The 23,076-nt window shown below is 36.7% G+C and overlaps 1 protein-coding gene across 1 annotated transcript in view; it reads left to right on the forward strand.

The window, feature by feature from the left end:
• The window catches only part of LOC145670136 (NFX1-type zinc finger-containing protein 1-like), a 242,788-nt gene that overhangs the window by 172,052 nt on the left and 47,660 nt on the right, over positions 1 to 23,076 (forward strand). The window contains exons 9-10 of the mRNA XM_081738515.1: positions 19,162 to 19,333; positions 21,351 to 21,534. Coding sequence (XP_081594641.1) covers positions 19,162 to 19,333; positions 21,351 to 21,534 — 356 coding nt within the window. The remainder of the gene's footprint in view (positions 1 to 19,161; positions 19,334 to 21,350; positions 21,535 to 23,076) is intronic.

The raw sequence follows: 23,076 nt of genomic DNA on the forward strand, positions 1-23,076 counted from the left end.
AATTATGATAATTATACAATGTCATTTTGATAATTAAAGTAAAATTTTCTTCGGATCTGACAGACAACGATAACAAATTCAAACAAATTCATTAAGATCAATGATCAAGCGACACCCCATTCGGTATGCCTCTGAAACAAGTTGCGCTACATCGTATTCTGTTATCTTTACTCCAGCACTCTTGCGCATCCACAGTGTACAAGTTCCTTTGTTTGCGTCTTTAAACGGTTTCATAAAACATCTGTCAATGGGTTGAGTCTTATGAGTGGTATGTGGAGGAGTTCTGAGCAGTAAATACTGTGATCCCTCGCATACTGAATCACATTCAGTTCCTTATGGTTGGCATGTCCATCATCAATTACAGAACTAAGTTCTGAGAGGAACGATGACAGAATTTCACAAATTCTGCAACCAAATTAAGAATATATCACTCGTTATCCAACCAATACTTTGTGCTACAGCAATACCCTCGGCTGAAGTATCAACCATCAGTCTCTCGTTCTTTGATGCGGAAATATGAAGAGGGTCAATACAAACTGACCAGTAGCACTCATGCAGAACTTCAATGTTATATTCCGACCTCTTTCACTCAACGTCAACTTGCCCAGTTTGCTCAACGTCAACTCGTTTCCATTTTTCACATATCACTTTGGGATTAACATGAACACACAATACCAGTCTCATCCGCGTTCAATATTCGTAATGGTGGAAAAGAATATTTCTCCATCAGTATGCACTAATTTGTATAGGATTTATTCCTTATTGAATGTTGTTGTTCTAAATATACTTGTAGACATAGGTAATCTAACAAGTAAACCTTACGTTTGGGTGAATCTAGTTGCTGACTGAGACACATATGAGAAAGTAGTACTAAATGTGGTCAGTATTTCAGTAAAGTTGTAGGTGCGAAGCTCCAGGGGTTTAGGAGATACAGCTACCAGAACATCACATGGAAGTACAGAATAGTCTTCATACAGTTGGAGGCAAAAGCCATGTAAGACCTCTTGTAACGACAAAAGGTGAATAACAAATATATGAGTACATATTAGGAATAGGGGGAAGTCATATAGTACGGGTATACCTGACGGCGGCCATCTTGAAATCCGCCATTTTGCATTAAGGTTAAGTTTTTAAAATAGGAATAGGGTCATGTGATACATGATTTAAGGCGCAAATTTAATCAGAAGAACAATGGTGACGTTAGTTTTGATTTACGCGCAATTGGTAAAAAGTTACAGGAAAATTAAATATTGTTGCAGCATATGTATTAGTCCTTTACCCCATCTTGTAAATTTTGTGTTAATGATAATAATTAAATAAAAAAGCAGGTGGATAAATATTAGGTCTATGGTAAGAGTTGCCTTGATGGCGGCCATGTTCAAATCCGCCATTTTGAATGTGTCAAGTGTAACTCGATTGCTTTTGTCAGGTGTGCTTACTGTGAGCAGAGAATTTGTGCAAGTCACTGCACTCTTTTCTGAACTACATATTGATTGTACTAATTGAGGACTTTTCTGGAAGAAAGACTCAAGTTCAATTATGACTCAATTCCACTTTGGTCATTTTTCCTTAAATTAGCAACTTGTTTATGCGATAACAAATGCTAGCTAATGATAAAGCAAAAATGGTTATACCGTTGGATTTATGGTAAAATTTGCTATTAATAAGTGTCAATGTTATGCGTTTTGTTTAAAAGTTTTGTCTGATTCAAAATGGCGGATTTGAACATAGCCGCCATCAAGGCAACTCTTACCATAGACCTAATATTTATCCACCTGCGTTTTTATTTAATTATTATCATTAACACAAAATTTACAAGGTGGGGTAAAGGACTAATACATATGCTGCAACAATATTTAATTTTCCTGTAACTTTTTACCAATTGCGCGTAAATCAAAATTAACGTCACCATTGTTCTTCTGATTAAATTTGCGCCTTAAATCATGTATCACATGACCCTATTCCTATTTTAAAAACTTAACCTTAATTCAAAATGGCGGATTTCAAGATGGCCGCCGTCAGGTGTACCCTTACTATATGACTTCCCTCTAGTCCTAATATGTACTCATATATTTGTTATTCACCTTTTGTCGTTACAAGAGGTCTTACATGACTTTTACCTCCAACTGTATGAAGACTATTCTGTACTTCCATGTGATGTTCTGGTAGCTGTATCTCCTAAACCCCTGGAGCTTCGCACCTACAACTTCACTGAAATACTGACCACATTTAGTACTACTTTCTCATATGTGTCTCAGTCAGTAACTAGATTCACCCAAACGTAAGGTTTACTTGTAAGAAACAAATCGGGATGTCACTTCATGAACTCGTAGTAAAAGTCTTTCACAGTATCAGTTTATCTTTGTTGAACCTGTGATAGATTTTTAGTTCTTCAGTTGTCAAACTAGTTTCAGTTTTTTTTCGTGATAATGGCATTAAGCGATCAGCTAATTGTTTCACATGGCATTGCAACTCTTTTTCATACACATCGGGGAAAGTATTTTCGAATCACCTAACTTACGTGAAACACACAATTTCACTCCTTGCCTCTGCTGTGACAGTGTCTTGCAGAGAATTATTTGGGACACCATATCTGTTTGTTGTTTGAAGTATCTACGTGCACTACGAGCCGAGAAAAATGCCTGGGACGGGTGGTCTGATAGTAGCAATTCAACAGCAAATAACATTCGTAGATGCCAAACCGTAGATTTTAGCGAAAATTGTTTGCTTTAAAAGTAATTTCTTTTCAATAGTACTTCCAAAGAAATTGAAATTGATACCACTTTCTATTTGAAATTTTGAAGTTGACACCCCGTGGAAATATTTCCGCTACGCCACTGTATAAAGAAACATCACCATTTGATTTTCCACATTCGATTTGGTCATTCAATTTTTTGTTTGATGTATTTATGTGCACTACAAGCCGAGAAAAATGCCTGGGACGGGTGGTCTTGATAGTAGCAATTCAACAGCAAATAACTCGTAGATGCCAAACCGAGACTTTAGCGAGAATTGTTTCCTATAAAAGTTGTTTCTCTTTCAATAGTACTTCCAAAGAAATTGAAATTGATTCCACTTTCTATTTGAAATTGTGAAGTTGACACCCCGTGGAAATATTTCCGCTACGCTACTGGATATGAAAGTATCACCATTTGAGTCTCCACATACGATTTGGTCATTCGTTTTTGTGTTTGAAGTATCTACGTGCACTACGAGCCGAGAAAAATGCCTGGGACGGGTGTCTGATACATCCTGTATATATGAGATGGCTGGTACGCATATGAAGTCGACTAGTGGTAGTAACTATGGATTCCGCCTATAATAAATATTTTTGAGTTCGTACCGACCGAATCTAATCGGAGTTTTTCGTTAGAATCCTAAAGGAGATCACTAGGTCGACCTAAACTTAAGGATCGCCACTATATATATATATATATATATATATATATATATATATATATATATATATATATATATATATATATAATAGAGAGAGAGAGAGAGATTTGAAAAGAAGAATGTAATCTTATTCGCCAAGGTACACGTATACAGTTTCGTCCTAATAGATGTTGTATAACAGAAGAATATGTACTACATCGCCGATAATTACATACAGGGATTCTAGTCCTAAGTGAACCAGGAAATGCGATATCCGTAAGTTAATCTTCTGAAATTTTTTACTTGTTATAAAATTACAACTCCGCAAAATCAAAAAGACACATAGGAAATTTTTGCAACACGTTTTGCACTCGTCTTCCTTCTGAAGATATGTATTTTCTTCTAATTCTGAATCGCTTGTGTCATCAGCACAATCAGTCGTTTCTTCTCGTTATACTCGTCATCAAGACTGACTTTCAAGAATTCCCACTTCCTTGAAGAGTCGAAGAGAATACTTTTATAGAATCTTTGAAAACTTCTTTATTGATTTTTTTCAGAAGGTAAGTTTATCGAAAGCCTTGTCTGGAAGTTCTCTTACTTGGTTGAAGTTTCTTTCTTTAACAAGTTTGAACAACAGTTTGTGTCATCAGCACAATCAGTCGTTTCTTCTCGTTATACTCGTCATCAAGACTGACTTTCAAGAATTCCCACTTCCTTGAAGAGTCGAAGAGAATATTTTGTAGAATCTTTGAAAACTTCTTTATTGATTTTTTTCAGAAGGTAAGTTTATCGAAAGCCTTGTCTGGAAGTTCTCTTACTTGGTTGAAGTTTCTTTCTTTAACAAGTTTGAACAACAGTTTGTGTCATCAGCACAATCAGTCGTTTCTTCTCGTTATACTCGTCATCAAGACTGACTTTCAAGAATTCCCACTTCCTTGAAGAGTCGAAGAGAATATTTTGTAGAATCTTTGAAAACTTCTTTATTGATTTTTTTCAGAAGGTAAGTTTATCGAAAGCCTTGTCTGGAAGTTCTCTTACTTGGTTGAAGTTTCTTTCTTTAACAAGTTTGAACAACAGTTTGTGTCATCAGCACAATCAGTCGTTTCTTCTCGTTATACTCGTCATCAAGACTGACTTTCAAGAATTCCCACTTCCTTGAAGAGTCGAAGAGAATATTTTGTAGAATCTTTGAAAACTTCTTTATTGATTTTTTTCAGAAGGTAAGTTTATCGAAAGCCTTGTCTGGAAGTTCTCTTACTTGGTTGAAGTTTCTTTCTTTAACAAGTTTGAACAACAGTTTGTGTCATCAGCACAATCAGTCGTTTCTTCTCGTTATACTCGTCATCAAGACTGACTTTCAAGAATTCCCACTTCCTTGAAGAGTCGAAGAGAATACTTTTATAGAATCTTTGAAAACTTCTTTATTGATTTTTTTCAGAAGGTAAGTTTATCGAAAGCCTTGTCTGGAAGTTCTCTTACTTGGTTGAAGTTTCTTTCTTTAACAAGTTTGAACAACAGTTTGTGTCATCAGCACAATCAGTCGTTTCTTCTCGTTATACTCGTCATCAAGACTGACTTTCAAGAATTCCCACTTCCTTGAAGAGTCGAAGAGAATATTTTGTAGAATCTTTGAAAACTTCTTTATTGATTTTTTTCAGAAGGTAAGTTTATCGAAAGCCTTGTCTGGAAGTTCTCTTACTTGGTTGAAGTTTCTTTCTTTAACAAGTTTGAACAACAGTTTGTGTCATCAGCACAATCAGTCGTTTCTTCTCGTTATACTCGTCATCAAGACTGACTTTCAAGAATTCCCACTTCCTTGAAGAGTCGAAGAGAATACTTTTATAGAATCTTTGAAAACTTCTTTATTGATTTTTTTCAGAAGGTAAGTTTATCGAAAGCCTTGTCTGGAAGTTCTCTTACTTGGTTGAAGTTTCTTTCTTTAACAAGTTTGAACAACAGTTTGTGTCATCAGCACAATCAGTCGTTTCTTCTCGTTATACTCGTCATCAAGACTGACTTTCAAGAATTCCCACTTCCTTGAAGAGTCGAAGAGAATATTTTGTAGAATCTTTGAAAACTTCTTTATTGATTTTTTTCAGAAGGTAAGTTTATCGAAAGCCTTGTCTGGAAGTTCTCTTACTTGGTTGAAGTTTCTTTCTTTAACAAGTTTGAACAACAGTTTGTGTCATCAGCACAATCAGTCGTTTCTTCTCGTTATACTCGTCATCAAGACTGACTTTCAAGAATTCCCACTTCCTTGAAGAGTCGAAGAGAATACTTTTATAGAATCTTTGAAAACTTCTTTATTGATTTTTTTCAGAAGGTAAGTTTATCGAAAGCCTTGTCTGGAAGTTCTCTTACTTGGTTGAAGTTTCTTTCTTTAACAACAGTTTGAACAATATACCATACAACAGAGCACTGGCCTGTTGAGTAGTATCTAATATAACAGAAAGCATTCCAGCTTGAGAGACTTCTTTCGAAATATCCGCTGTGATAAGTGTGTTGATGGCATCGAAAACATAATTCACCGTCTTTTTGAAAGTTTTGTGACCACTATCCTGCTTACTTCCTCGTACGTGACTCAGTTCACTTTTTCGATGACGTTCTCCAAATTACTTTTAAGCGGAAAATCAAATTTGTTTAATAAAAAAATAACATCCAAAAAAATCCATGATCTGTAGCTTTATCTTCCAGTCTATAGGCTGCTTCATTTCCTTTTCCTCTGTAAGTGAGCCCTCTTTTACCAATGAGTTTCAGCACTTCGAAACTCGATTCATTACCTGTCTGTTCTTCTCAATCTGACACTGCCGTTGTTTTATCTGTTCATGAGGAAGTAATTTCTTAACACTATGTTCTCTTTGGTTAGATACGTAAGCATCCACGTTGATGTGATGTATTTTAGGATATTTTTTCTTTTATTACTCGATAATAAGCGTATTTAGTGCTACGTTCGACACATAGAGAGCCTTTAAGAAACGTGCTTGTTCAATCTGCAGAATAAGGTGTGCACACCCTGCAAGAAATGCATTTTGAGCAGGACAATATGACAGCCAAGCCCCGTTGGTGCTATCTGTTCGTTTATACGCAAACTCAGGATTAAACGGTATGCTTTATTTTGGTTGATAGGGATGGAACTCAAAAACTTGAATATCATCCTCTTGTGGACGTATGAAGGAGTTCGTTGCTCTGTCCCCTTCCTGCATCAAAATTTTCAATGTTTTCACTGACTTCGGAATTGGCATAATTAGAACTGGAGCCTTTTGTTCATTTTCTTTGACAGTAACAATCGTAGCTGATGTTCCAAACGCTCTAATTTCAAGACTTATGGAAGTGGAATCTTCTTGATCATTTTTTACTTTGACAGTGACACGTAACTGTGGTGGGAAGTAGTACTGGCCCCACCTGATCGAAGTTTGGACTTTGACCCCGACCTTTGTGACGTCATAGGTCAAAGGTCAATGACCTTGGCCCGGGGTCAATGACCGAGGGGTACTTAGGACCACCCCCTCTAAATTTTGGCAGGGGTACCATGGCCCACCCCCTAAATTTTGGCAGGGGTACATAGAACCACTCCCCTTGAATTTTGGAAATTGCCAAATCTAAAAATTGAGTGTGGTAGCCTAGGACCATAGTATGTACCTCTAGTAATATTGGGGGTCTATGTCATTCCCTTTTATGGGTAAAAAATTGCCAAAAATTCAAATTTCGGAGGTTCTTGACCTAATTTATCCCCTTTGATGAGGTCTTATTACCCTATATAGTTATATGGACGTATACAGGGGTCCATTACCTTTCATAAGATATGGGTACATTAATGTACCCCTTTAAAAATTTGGAAGGGGTACCTTGGCCCACCCCTTAAATTTTGGAAATTGCCCAATTTAAACATTTGGTATTATAGTACTGGACCCTAATATGTATCATGATAAATTTGGGTGGTCCCCTTCGTTCCCTTTTAGGGGGTACAAAATTGCTAAAAATATAAACGTAAGCAATACGTTGTACCACGTGTTTGGTTTTTGACCTAATTTATCTCCTTGGATGAGGTCCTATTACCTTATATAGTTATATGGTCATGTATAGGGGTCCATTCCCTATCATAAGACAGGTACATTTGTGCACCCCTTTAAATTTTTGGGAGGGGTACCTTGGCCCACTCCTTTAATTTTGGAAATTGCCCAATTTAAACATTTGGTATTATAGTATAGGACCCTAATATAGATCACTGTAAATTTGGGTGGTCCACCTCTTTCTCTTTTAGGGGTACAAAATTGCCAAATTTTAGTACAACCACGTGTTTGGTTGAGGGTTGAATTCAGGGGGTAGCCCGAGGGGAATCTACCCCCGAAGAAAATTCATCCCCCCCCGGAGAAACAAAAAATTTCAGTCACAAAATGTAGAAATTACTTCACCCAATTATTTGCTTTTCTTTCCGTGCACGTAGAGCCGAAATCCGATCTCTCAATATACATATAAATGACGCAGACCCATTCTATATAAATAGCAAACTTGTAATATCTAAGATAGAATACCAAATAGCCAATAAAACTTGTATTTCTTAACGCTATGACCGAGTTTGACAGAACATGAAATAGTACTATACTCTCGCCCTATATTATAATATTATATATTAGTAGGTAGCACTAGCACAGATTGAGAAAGGATAGGAAAGATAGGGAAGATCTTTCGATCATTCCATATGATCTCTGATGTCACCAGACTTCAGTTCTTGAAAATGTACAGTTCTTTCATTATTTGAAATAGAGCGCCTATATCCTATTTCTCGCATCGGAAGTAACAGACGTAAATGTGATTTACGATTGTTAAAGTAAACACACCTTTCTTTAATTAAAAATAAGTCAGTTAAAGGGTGAGATTCAGAGGTCGTCATTTAGAGGGATCAGGGAGGAACAGGTATCCCTCCTGAGTTAGAGATTTATGAAGAATTTATCAATATGATAGTAGTATATAAATGAAAGATTGTTATTGAAGGTGATGAAGATCCTGCTTAGTGCCGTGCCATGAGGGAGCGGCAAGCGGGGCGATAGCCCCGGGCGCCGAAGTAAGGGGCGCAAAATTCGGGAGGGAAAAAGAAAACAAGGAAAGAAAAACAGAGGAATGAAACACAATGCACATGTGCATATATATAAAATGAAAGGCAAAAAGTAGTGAAAAGTGTTAAAAATCAACGAAAAGCAGGGTTTACTTTTTAAGATTTTCTTACCTTTCGCGGCTGGTCTGTCGACCTCACTCATATATACGGGGGTGCCGTCGTATACTCTCGCGCCAAGCGCTGATTTTCCACGGCACGGCACTAATCCTACTGATGATTTCGTAAACTAAACTATACCAAGGCTAATATGCTTGATTTAGAATCAGAAGTGTGAGAAAGAATGATAACTTTTTGTTAAGTTATTCCTATGTATGTTTGTTTTAGGACAAAAAATATTTGAGTTAATATAAATCTTTTTAAAAACTTCTACATTAGTAACAAAAAGTAACTACTGAATATAGGAAATAATAACAAAAATAGCTACTGTAAGGTCCGTTACACAGTCAAGCGGAGATCCGCGCTCTGCGCCTCGTCTTCCGCCCTCCGCGCAACGCGTTTGTGCCTACACAGTCATCTGTAGTCACGCGCTACGCGTCACGTGATTACATACAAAATTCTCCTCAGTCAGTGTTGCGAGTCAACATGAATAAGATCGAAAGGACAATACTGGCTTCTTATTATCTCTGCAAGAAGAGAAAGCGAACACAGAAAAATAGGCGGTTCCAAAGTCACCCCTTAGTTACCCAAAGAAGCTTTAAGGGAGCTTTTGTGACTGTGTGTGTAAGTTTGCGACAAAATGAGAAAAAGTTCTTCAATTATTTTCGCATGTCAGTCCGGTCGTTCGATGAATTAATTGGAAAAATTGCGAATCTCACGATTTTTGTATTCTACGCAAGCGGGATCCCACAAACATGGTGAAAATGTCTGAATTCAACACTGGTTTGGTTTTTGGCCCAATTTATCCTCCTTTGATAAGGTTCTATTACCTTATATGGTTATATGGTCATGTATAGGTGTCCATTCCTTTCATAAGACATGGGTATATTGATGCACCCCGGGAAGGGTACCTTGGCCCACCCCTTAAATTGTAGAAATTGCCAAATTTAAACATTTGGTATCATAGTACTGGACCCTAATATATATCACTATAAATTTGGATTGTCCATCTCGTTCCCGTTTAGGGGTACAAAATTGCCAAAATATAAACGTAAGCAATACGTTGTACCACGTGTTTGGTTTTGACCTAAGTTATCCCCTTTGATGAGATCCTATTACCTTATATGATTATAGGGGTCCATTTCCTATTATAAGACATCGGTATATTGATGCACCCTTCCTAAAATTTGAGAGGGATACATTGACCCACCCATCCTTCAATTTTGGAAATTGTTGAATTTAAGCATAGTACAGGACCTCAATATGTATCATGATAAATTTCGGTGGTCTTATTGCCAAATTTTTAGTACAACCATGTGTTCGGTGATTGACTCAATTTATCCTCTTTGATAAGGTTATAAGGTATGGACGGGTATCCCCTTTCAATTTGGTAGGAGCCTTAGGGTGTCAAATGCTAGTACGGCCACGTGATCGATGATTTGTTTTGATGCGCGACGGGTCCCTGGTCAATGTTCTCTAGGAATTAGGTGGAAACTTTGAAAGGAAAGATTCATGGCATTTAAAGCTTTTTCAACTTTCAAACTATAAAAAAAATCAGACCAAAGTTTTCAAAACAAAAATTGAAACGAAAACTTTTAAACAAAAATCTTGAAACTAAAAAAATTTCAAAACAAAAATTTGAAACGAAAAATTTTGAAAAATTTTTCAAACAAAAAATTTTGAAACAAAAAATTTGAAACAAAAAAATACAAACAAAAATTTCAAACGGAAAATTTTCAAACAAATTTTGAAACGAAAAATTTTCAAACAAAAATTTTGAAACGAAAAAGATTTTCAAACTAAAGAATTTTCAAAACAAAAAAGTTTGAAGCAATATTTTGAAACGAAAAAATTTGAAACAAAAATTGTAACCAAATTTTTGAAACAAAAAATTTTCAAACAAAATTTTTAAAAGAAAAATTTGAAAACAAATTTGTAACGAAAAAATTTTCAAATCGGATTTAAAATCAAACAGTGATCAACTTTCACGGTTAACCGTTAAATTTTATCCGGTTTCAACTATTCGATTAACAAATAGACGGTTTTCAACTATTCGATAAACATATAAACGGTTTTTCTCGCCAACATTTACCAGTGAGTGCAAGAATTTACAAACTAAAAAAAAATTGAAGTCACTTTAAATACGCATCATATTTAAAACAAGGTGTTAGTGTTCATCATGGATACACAGTCGAAACATTCGTTTACCTGTATTCTCGCAGGACCCAGTGGGTGTGGAAAAACGAATTTTTGAAGGATTTACTTTCACATCTCCCAACTATGATCAATGCGAAATTTCGTAAGATATACTGGTATTATGCAGAATGGCAATACGTGTATCCAACAATGCCGGTTCCAGTAGAATTTCACGAAGGACTTCCACAAATGAAAGATTTTCAGCCTCAAGATGGACCACATTTGATTATTATTGATGACCATATGCGAGAAGTGAATAGTGATATTGTTGATATGTTCACGAAAGGATCGCATCATCGAAATATTAGTGTGATTTTTATAACAAAATGTATTTCATCAAAGTAAAGCAAAAAGAAATATGAGTTTAAATTGTTTGTATTTGGTGTTGTTTAAAAATCCACGTGACAAGTCACAAATCAAGCATACGAGTTATCAAATGATGCCTGAGCACCCATTGTTTCTACAAGAAAGTTATGCAGACTCAACAAGAAATCCACATGGCTATTTACTGATAGATCTTAAACAAGATACACCCGATGAAATGCGATTTCGTACAAATATTTTACCCGACGATTTGCATCATTACGTTTACGTACCAACAAAACATGTTTAAATTATTGTGCATGTGAAAAGGATGACTTAGTCTGTCACGATGTCTCCTACAGTGAAACACGCTGATCTGCTACGTGCTCTGCAGAAAGCTAAACCAAGATTGCGTAAAGCTATTATATTATTGCGAATGCAGACGCTTCATTAATTCATAGTATTTGTGAATGTTGCTATAATGTCTTAAAAGGCAATGTGCCACTGACAAGTGCGCAGAAGTCAAGATTAAAGTGTTACAAGAACACGCTCCGTTATCTCGTGGACAATACAAAATCATTGGATAAAAAGAAGAAACATTTAGCCGTACAACAAGGAGGATTCTTACCTGCATTACTTGCACCTATTGTAGGAAGTGTGTTATCCAGTATTTTGTTTAAACAATAAACATCATGGAACTTAGGAAGAAGATGGTTTTAGTGCCACTAGAAATGCTTCAACGAATGCATGCATCATCAGCCCGTGCGAGTGAAAATCGAGAATCTAATCTCGATCGTGAAATGCAATCTATATTGAATACATCGTATCCAAGTGATGAAGAAAAATGGAATCAGTACAATAGAATATTACAGAAATATCTTTATGTGATACGTAAACACGAAGAACCAATACCACTTACAATTACATCAATGAAACCTGATGGTGACGTTCCGAATGTTGACGATAGCACGAAGCAAGAAATTTTAGCCGCAATACCACAAATGTATCGTAAGAAAGCCGAACTACTATTCCGTCGTTTAAACAAGATGACTCAATTACGTGGGATCATAAAGGAACAGTGTACATCAACGATAATAAACTACATGGATCCAATATTGTAGATTTAATGTGCGATGTGACTCGACCAAGGAAACATTCTAATCCTCAAGACTGGGAATTGTTTTGCAACTGCCTTGCATCGTCAAACACACCTCAAGAATTGATTGGTAATCCACGAAGATTAAACTATATTGTCAAGCATAATAGTACAACAGCATCTGAAGGATCTGCACCACCAAAACCGGCACCTGAATTATTTTCTTCCGGAGAAGAAGAAGAAGATGATGATGATGTTTTAGAAGTCCGACCAAAAAGAAAACGTATCATTCCACAATGGTCAACGTACAAACCATGAACAAAAAGTTGAAATCCATTTATTACAATCTAGCACATCCTGCATCGTTTTCTACTGCAAAGAAATTATGGCAAGCCACAAGAAAATCTATACCTCTAGCCAAAATAAAACTTTGGTTAAACAAACAACCTACCTACACGTTACATCGTCATGTACGTCGTGTTTTCCGTAGAGATTTTTATCTTGTCAACAATATTGATGATCAATGGGAATGTGATTTAAATGATTTACAATCACTTCAAAACTATAATGACAATTACCGCTATATTCTTAGTGATTGATGTGTTTAGTCGGTACGGGTGGGCTGTACCACTAAAATCGAAAAGTGCCGAGGATATAGTGAATGCATTTGAAATGATTTTCCAGGACAGGAAGCCAATTGTGCTACGTAGTGATCAAGGAACTGAATTTACCAACAAGACAGTACAAAAGTTTCTCAGGAAACACAACGTGCAACATGCTACAACAAAGGAGCCAGATATTAAAGCCAGCATCGCAGAAATATTTAATCATTGAAACATCGTATGTGGAAATACTTTACCAAATATCAAACATACAATTACATCAAAGTATTGCCTTTACTTGTAAAAGCATACAATGAAAGTCGGCATTCCAGTATTAAAATGGCACCTGCAAACGTTTCTTAGGACAATTTACTGGAGGTGTGGCATAACTTATACGACAAAAAACTACAGCGTTCAAAACAAGATACGGATTTATCTGTTGGTGATACTGTTCGTATTAGTAAAACAAACCGTATCTTTGACAAGGGTTACCTTGAGAACTGGACTTGGGAAATATTTAGAGTAAAAGCCAACGTACCAAGAAACCCACCAGTGTATCGACTAGAGGATTTAAATCATCAACTCACCGATGGTGTTTTCTACAGAGAAGAATTACAACCAGTACCGCTTCCTTCGACGTTCCTCATCGATAAAATATTACGTACAAGAAGAAAAGGTCACAGAAAGGAGTATCTCGTCCAGTGAAAAGGATATCCTTCCCCATTCAATTCGTGGATCCCTGCAACTTCATTGAAGAAGAAGAAGAAGAATGGAACCTGATCAAGATTTTTACGTTACACTTCCCAGTAATAGTTCCATGGATTATTTTCCAGAAAATACATTGACTTCATATATTACGAAATTACAACGACGTGTAGAGTTTCGCCAGAAATGGGATGTGGCAATTGTAGAGACTCATTATCCACATTCTTTGCTGAACATTAACAGTAAAAATAATCAAATATATTACAAAGCATCAAGTAGTAATGATCAAGAACCGTGGAAGTTTGTAACAATCCCTGTACGCTATTATAACAATATACTGGATCTTATTCATGCAATTAATATACATCATAAGGAAACCAATGTATTTATATCTCATGACGCAACTAATAATATATGCCTCATAAGACATCCCAATAAGGAAATCCATACTTCTGTACAATTATCACCAAGGGTTAATTTAATGCTTGGATTTGAACCGAAAAGTGATTTAAAAGATATGCAAAAGGAACAATATACACCGGATGTACGATTAGGCTTACCATCACAAATGTACGTCTATTGTGACATTATTCAATCTGTCATTGTTGGAGATATAATGGTACCCTTGCTACGAATTGTCAACATGGATCCTGTGAATCATACTTTTGTAAGTCATGCAGTACAAATCTTTAATCCTGCACATTATGTTCTGGTGGCAAAAATGAATTTTGAGCAAATACAAATCGATATAAGGGATAGCACAGGTCATCGTATGCCATTCACCTTTGGAACGGTGTGTACAAAACTACATTTCCGTCGTCGTCGTCATGACTGATCCGTATTTGCAATACTACCAAAAACAAGCGTTATCCGGTATCGGCAACGTCTATGTGGGAAGTCCCTATCAAGCAGGACATGGCATTGGAAGTTTCCTTGGTGGCTTATTTCGTTCAGTGTTACCACTTGTAAAGCAAGGAGCTAAAACTGTGGGAAAAGAATTATTAAAATCAGGTGCCAATATGATTAATGATGTTGTGATCTCGAATCAACCGCTGGAAGAATCGTTTCATCAACGTATGCAAGAGGCAAAATCAAATTTACAAGAAAAAGCTAAAAATAAGTTGAAAACTATGCTGGGAAGTGGATATCATAAACGAAAATGGGATGACTGCTCTCAATTTGAGGTTGACCTTCCAACGATCAACAACACCATCAATCCTACGAAGAGACGTAAATTATCACATAAGAAGAAGAGATCATTGCCATCGTCACCAGATATTTTTTTTTAAATTCAACGATGGCTTTCTTACATCATCAATCCTGTGAATGTGTAAAAAATGAATTGGACATTTTTTCAATGTTACTTACGCAAACCAGTGTTCTGGACAATCGTATTATTGGCTACAAACCAATTAGTTCAATAGCTGAAAATTCACCAATAGAATTTGTAGTGAGTGGTAGCAGTGATGAATATATTGATTTGCCACAAACCTTATTATACATCCAAGCAAAAATTGTGAAACCAGATGGTTCCTCCTTCACCAAAACGGATATAGCAATTGCACCTGTGAATGATTTTCTAAATGCTATGTTTAGTGAAGTACAAATCTACTTGAACAATAAACTAATTTCATTTCCGTCACATAATCATCCATATCGTTCGTACCTGGAAAACTGCTCAATTATAGTGATGGAGCTAAAAATACACATTTACAAACAGCAATGTGGTTTCAAGATACGGCTGGTCATATGAACGCAACCACTAGGGAGAACAAAGGATTTCAACAACGCTATGAACTGACAAAACAAAGTATGAAATTCGATATGATTGGACATCTTCATTGTGACATTCTTAATCAAGATAAATTTTTAATTCATGGAGTGGAATTACGTGTGAAACTTATTCCTGCAAAGCCAAACTTTTGTCTCATGGCCAGTGAAAGTGGTGTCAATGCAAAAATCATTATTCTAGATGCATCGTTGCAGATGAAAAAAGTCAGCATTAGCCCTAGTGTCAAATTGGCACACAATAAAATTTTACAATCTACACCGGCAAAGTATCCTCTGATAAGGGTTCAAATGAAATCATTTACCATCCCGAAGGATATACAATCCAAAACTATTGATAACCTGTTTATGGGAACATTGCCAAATCGTATTATTGTAGGAGTTACATCGAATGAAGCATCCAGTGGAACTATTACCAGCAATCCATTTGAATTTCAACATCTAAACATTAATTTCTTTACATTGTACGTGGATGGAAAAGCTGTACCTTCAAAACCATTGCAACCCAGCTTGGAAGAAAATCTCTACATTTCATCGTACCACATATTGTTCTCAGGATCTGGCATACATTTTACCAATACTGGAAATACAATTTCAAGAGCTGACTACAAGAATGGATATACACTGTTTGTATTTGACCTAACTCTCGATTCTTCTGCAGGAGATTGTCACTATTGGAATTTACAACGACATGGAGCCATCCGATTGGAAGTTCATTTCCAAGAGAAATTAGCAGCACCTGCAAACTGTATTGTGTATGGGGAGTTTTCCTCACTCCTAGAGATCGACCACCAGCGCAACATTATCCTGGACTTTTAAATTACAAGGTACGTATACGTTATGTATCATTTCCATTCACGATGTTGAATACATCACAATTAGCTAGTGCTTTAAACGGTAGTCCATTATTCAGAAATCATTTTACCGGGGTATTTGCAAGCGATGAGTTGCCCTCACGGATTTCTCTACCCCTGGCAATCATTGTAAATACAGATCCATCCACAAAATTAGGAAGCCATTGGATTGCAATTTATATTGATAATCGCGGTGTTGGAGAATATTTTGACAGCTATGGCCTTCCTCCTTATGTACCACAACATGTTGCATTCTTAAAACTTTATTGTATGTACTATAAATATAATAATAGCCAAATGCAGTCTTGGTTCATCCGTATGTGGCTATTATGTTTATTTTTATTTGTGCTGTAAAGCCCAAAGAAAATCTCTGCGTCAAATTCAATACTTATTCACAACAGTACCCACGGTTAATGATCGTAGACTACTACAATATACATTCCAGGTAATTTTATCTTATTTATCATTGAGAGTGTATTTGTTTTTATCATCACCTATTTCTATACTAATCATTTTTTTCCTCGTTTTTTTTACAGAATTCACAATACGAAGCTTTGCAACCCGGTGCTATGCTGCGAAACATGGAAACAAATCATCACAATCAAGAAGAGGAGGAGGTCTAATGAAGAAATCCAGCTCAATATACACACATTGTCAACAAGAAAGAAAAAGAAGAAACCAGAAAAAATGAATAAAATACAATTTATGCTTATCTATGAGTTTTTATTGTTCATTCTATCAATATGATGCATACAACGTTATCAGATTCTCCTAAAGAACTGTGCGATATAAGACGAGAACCCTGGGCAAAGTTTCCATCTAATTCCTAGAGAACATTGACCAGGGACCCGTCGCGCACCAAAACAAATCATCGATCACGTGACCGTACTAGCATTTGACACCCTAAGGCTCCTACCAAATTGAAAGGGGATACCCGTCCATACCTTATAACCTTATCAAAGAGGATAAATTGAGTCAATAACCGAACACATGGTTGTACTAAAAAATTTGGCAATAGGACCACCGAAATTTATCATGATACATATTGAGGTCCTGTACTATGCTTAAATTCAACAATTTCCAAAATTGAAGGATGAGTGGGTTAGTGTATTCCTCCCAAATTTAGGAAGGGTGCATCAGTATACCGATGTCTTATAATAGGAAATGGACCCCTATAATCATATAAGGTAATAGGATCTCATCAAGGGGGATAACTTAGGTCAAAACCAAACACGTAGTACTACGTTTATATTTTGGCAATTTTGTACGCCTAAAAGGGAACGAGATGGAGCATCCAAATTTATAGTGATATATATTAGGGTGCAGTACTATGATACCAAATGTTTAAATTTGGCAATTTCTACAATTTAAGGGGTGGGCCAAGGTACCCTTCCCGGGGTGCATCAATATACCCATGTCTTATGAAAGGAATTGACACCTATACATGACCATATAACCACATAAGGTAATAGAACCTTATCAAAGGGAGATAAATTGGGCCAAAAACCAAACACGTGGTTGTACTAAAATTTGGCAATTTTGTACCCCTAAAAGGAACGAGGTGGACCACCCAAATTTATAGTGATCTATATTAGGGTCCTATACTATAATACCAAATGTTTAAATTGGGCAACTTCCAGAACTAAAGGGGTAGGCCAAGGTACCCCTCCCAAAAATTTAAAGGGGTGCACAAATGTACCTATGTCTTATGATAGGGAATGGACCCCTATACATGACCATATAACTATATAAGGTAATAGGACCTCATCCAAGGAGATAAATTAGGTCAAAAACCAAACACGTGGTACAACTTATTGCTTACGTTTATATTTTTAGCAATTTTGTACCCCTAAAAGGGAACGAAGGGGACCACCCAAATTTATCATGATACATATTAGGGTCCAGTACTATAATACCAAATGTTTAAATTGGGCAATTTCCAAAATTTAAGGAGTGGGCCAAGGTATCCTTCCCAAATTTTTAAAGGGGTGCATTAATGTACCCATATCTTATGAAAGGTAATGGACCCCTGTATACGCCCATGTAATTATATAGGGTAATAAGACCTCATCAAAGGGGATAAATTAGGTCAAAAACCTCCGAAATTTGAATTTTTGGCAATTTTTTACCCATGAAAGGGAATGACATAGACCCCCAATATTACTAGAGGTACATACAATGGTCCTAGGCTACCACACCCAATTTTTAGATTTGGCAATTTCCAAAATTTAAGGTGGGTGGTCCTATGTACCCCTGCCAAAATTTAGGGGGTGGGCCTTGGTACCACTGCCAAAATTTAGAGGGGTGGTCCTAAGTACCCCTCGGTCATTGACCCCGGGCCAAGGTAATTGACCTTTGACCTATCACGTCACAAAGGTCGGGGTCAAAGTCCAAACTTCCATCAGGTGGGGCCAGTACTACTTGGGAGCACCAATTTCAGCATTCATGAAACTAGAGGTTTCCTGTTCATTTTCCACTCATGACAATAGCATTCGTAGCAGATAAGGTGGGATCGCTAACTTCAATACTGTATTCAGTCTGTTGGCAGTCAGTAGTTGATAGTCGTGCAGGCTTGGATCCACTAAATAAGTATGTATTCTTGCACGCATCAGCATCTGCTTCTAATAGCTTTGCCTTCTTTCCATGACGCCGCATCGATTTTCACGATTTAAAGCATGGTCCATTCAGTCCAAATTTTCTTTCATATCTTTCATCTTGGAGGCGATTCGTTGCGAGGGCGCACCGGACGCCGCCCGGCAGCCCTATCCGCCTCTGATAGGGGCTGAGAAATATCCCGAAAACTGTGTCGGATAATCGAAATTGTATATAACGTGAATAATAAATCTGTTTGTATCTTTAGAACCTGATGTGACAGAGCATTCTTATGACGATTTTCGAAATCAGCGTGACCATTTCCTTAAGAATCACTTATTTTGATCGCGAAGGTATTTTAAAAAGTTCTTTTGCTTATTTTTGTATTTTTCGTGTTGTTTAAATTATATAAACATTTGTTTTTTTTTTATTTGACAGTACCTGCTGATCTTTTCAAGTCTGAAAATCTTCTGCAGCGTTGTACAGCTCCTTGCAAAGTTCTTCTGAAGTGTGGGCATACGTGTCAAGGAACTTGCAAAGAATGTCTAAACGGACGCTTTCACAAATTTTGTCAGATGAAGTGTGATAGAACTCTAATATGTGGTCACAGGTCAGTTTTTTAAAAATCTTAATATTCTGCCTTCTGCTGTCAAACCGACTGTAATTATACATATTGGCTTAATGTACGACCTTAGTATTTTTCTCTATCAGCCTGACAACCAGAGGTGCACCCACGGGAGGGATCCATCGGGTACAAATTCCCCAAATTTTATTAACTTGATTAACATTTGTATACTTTCTTAACAGGACTATACATGTTTAACAGAGAAATGATTAATGCAAGCTAAAGATTTGATTGTACGCCTCATCTGTAGGCATAATCTATTTCTATCATTTTTTCCTAAAAATATAGGTGGCAGTAATTAACAATTACTTATCATCTTTTTGGGTGCAGAGTAAGACAGGTTCAGTATTACATGGACACTCGAAAATAATTTGGATCCCTCCCAGCAAATATCTCTGGGTGCATGCCTTCTGACGACCAATATATTATAGTGTATTCCATATAGAACGCCGAATTCGAAAATACAGTCAAACAGGCAAAACTTCTTGAAAATGGTTATATTTTGCACATATGTTATACCAGTAATACCTCCATTTAGTTATTAAACAATTTCAGGTACGTCTCCACTCCCCACTAAGTTTGCATGCATTTATATTATAATCTTCACAAAAGTATTAAATACCTTCTTGCAGCGCGTATCTGTCGCGATGCCTCCAACCAAGGGTATGTTTCTACTTTCAGTTCCAAAAAAGTACATGTTCGTTGATGGTAACTGTGGTTTACCAACTCCATAAGAAAAAATCACAGAGCGTATGGTCAGTTGACCTTGGAGCCCATTTCTTGTCAACGTGCAAAGAGATTATTATTGCTGCAATTTTTCGTGGAGTACAGTAAGGGTTTCGTTCGAAGTGCGGCAAGTCGCTCCATCCTGCTGAAACCAAAATCGCCAATCTTCATATTTTCGAGGGTAGGCCACAACTGATTGGATATTCTGCTACGTAACGTTCTTGATTAACGGTACCTATATATTTCTCTCATCATCTAGAAAGAAAACCGATCCAAACACTACACTTACCAAAACCCTACACTACAACCATCCTCGGCGGACGGATTCCATACTTCTGGATTAGTCGAGAATTTTTTTTCACCATATTTGGCACTTTTGTTTATTGAAAAATCCATTCAAGTGAAAGTGTGTAAAGGATTTATTTATTAGGCAAAATTATTTGTTTATTTGGGCCGTCTGAAAAGGATTTATTTGGCAAAATACTCATCCCCTGCCAGTTTCTTCATAAGCCAGTCAGCAAATCTCTCTCACTTCCCATGATTAGCAGGCTTCAAATGTTGTGTGAATTGGATTTGTACACATCCATGTGAAAGATTCAATGTAACGAAGTTGTCGGAATATTTAATGGATTTGTACACATCCATGTGAAAGATTCAATGTAACGAAGTTGTCGGAATATTTAACTGCTACGAACGTTTGCAAACTGATTTTCGAGAACTTGCAGTGACACCCTCTTGCGCAATAGCGATTAGTTGCTCTGTCCGATGAGAAGTATTCCACTTCAGGTGATCTCAACGTTGACACTGAATAAGTTGTCTTCAACTTCAAATTATACTGCGAATTGTAGATTCGTTAGATGCTTAATTCCTTCTGAAAATCGTCGATGTTTCCTCACTGTTTGCGTTTCATTTTCACCACTGCCTTAAAATGTCATTACAGTAAGAACACGTTGCTGAGTCGTAAACTAATCCAACTTCACATCGCAGACCCAAGAAGATTACTTGTGCTCACATTTACTGCGATAAACTGTTGCATGACTGAAAGCCAGAAAAAAAGGGGGAAACAATTGAAGCTACAGTATTCGGAGTGACAAGGGATAATAACGATTGTAAAAACAAGTCTACCGACTTCGAAACAAACACATTATTCAACTTCGGCGTTCAATGTAGAACATCGTATACAGTACAGATAAGTAAAATTTATTTCATCAGACAGTCAATTAAAATTAGTTGAGCAAAATATTTTACATTATGTTTATATTTTATTTTTCTGTAGGTGCAATATTGTGTGTGGGAATGGATGTCCACCATGTGATAAAAAGTGTGAATATTTGTGCAGACATCAAATTAAAAATATGTCTTGCCTCGAAGAAAAATGTCAACAGCCTTTTCCTTGCATCCATGTGCACAAAATTTCACGCTGTCAACGGAGATGTGGTGAACCATGCATTGAATGTACAGTAAGTACCCATAGAAAATGTAGTTGTCTTTGAACACTATTGGACTGTCAGCAAAGTAGTCTGACAGTATGTTGACATAAGGTTTACACTAATGTGGCACAAAAATCATATTCCTTCGTTATTGCACCATAATTCCAATTTGTCTAAATTAAGAAATTTTAATTTAATTGTGATGTTTAATTCTTGTCTCTAAACCTCACTATCTAAGCCAAATAACTTTGTAGAGAACATAAACTTATAGAAACTTTGGGTTATATACTATTCACTCGTTTTCTTACGCGCTTCATTAAAATTTTCCATTCTTATTCACTTCATAAATAATGGAAACACTTTCATAAAATATAATAGGGTCGTTGGACCTCTTTTAGTCTGTAGTACAGCTTATATACCTAAGTTACTGCGGCTTGTAACCAGAGATGGAGTGGGTCAGTGGGCCAAGTGGGTCAAGTTTTCTGGGTGGGTCAGTGGGTCGTGGGTCAACAGCATGTGACCCACCGCGACCCACTGCGACCCACCACCCACCATGACCCACTGTGACCCACCACCCACCGTGACCCACTGCAACCCACCACCCACCATGACCCACTGTGACCCACCACCCACCGTGACTCACTGCGACCCACCAACCACCATGACCCACTGCGACCCACCACCCACCGTGAACCACTGCGACCCACCCTCTCTGCTCACTGCATTGTAGACAGTATCTTCTGAGGACTAGTAAATTTGTCTCCGTTTTACTTTCAAGACCTTCATTTCCCTTTCTTTTCCACTTGTTTCTGTCTACTTACCTGAGGTGAGTATATCTAACCAAGTGAAAAAGGAACTTCAGGCACTTTTGGATATTGATATTTTTAATTGTAACAATAGCAATAGGACTTATACTACTACTTGGCTTTTGAGACCTGTGAGTTTTTAGAGCTAACTACTGTAAAAAATACATTTTTGAATCACTGTAATATATAAATTATATATATAAAAAAATTGAATGTAACTATGTGTGCCTGATCATCACGGTCAAATTGCAAAGTCAAATGAAATTACTTTTGGTATATAGTTAGGCCTTAATCCAAATTGGGATGTTATATTGCTTTTATTATAATGCATAATATTCTAAGGAGGTAGTGAGGATCCGAATTTTTGCGGAAAAAAATGAGTATCTTGCAAGCCGTTAAACTTACGGAGATGAAATTCAGTGTATTAACTCTCTATTGAAAATAAACTGTGTGTGTCCTAGCATTTTTTAAAATTCTCCTTTATGCGGAGGGGGGGGGGCACTTTCTATATATGGAAAATTGGTAGTGAGTTGGTTTGTAAAAATGATCGAAAACGATCGATGTTATTTAAGAAAAAATTAGAGACAAAAAATACAGTGCTTGGCTTCATATATCCATTGCTTTCTGCTATAATAATTGCTGAAGCTTATGTTTATTATATGGAGCGCTTACAGCACAGGGCAATCAACCCATAAAGTTGTGAGAAAAATAGGCATAAAATTTGTACTGTAAGCTTAATTACACGGAAATTTGAAGTTTGGATTGT

This window comes from Thermobia domestica, chromosome 1 (assembly GCF_964235325.1).
Source record: "Thermobia domestica chromosome 1, izTheDome1.hap1.1, whole genome shotgun sequence".
Classification (NCBI taxonomy): domain Eukaryota; kingdom Metazoa; phylum Arthropoda; class Insecta; order Zygentoma; family Lepismatidae; genus Thermobia; species Thermobia domestica.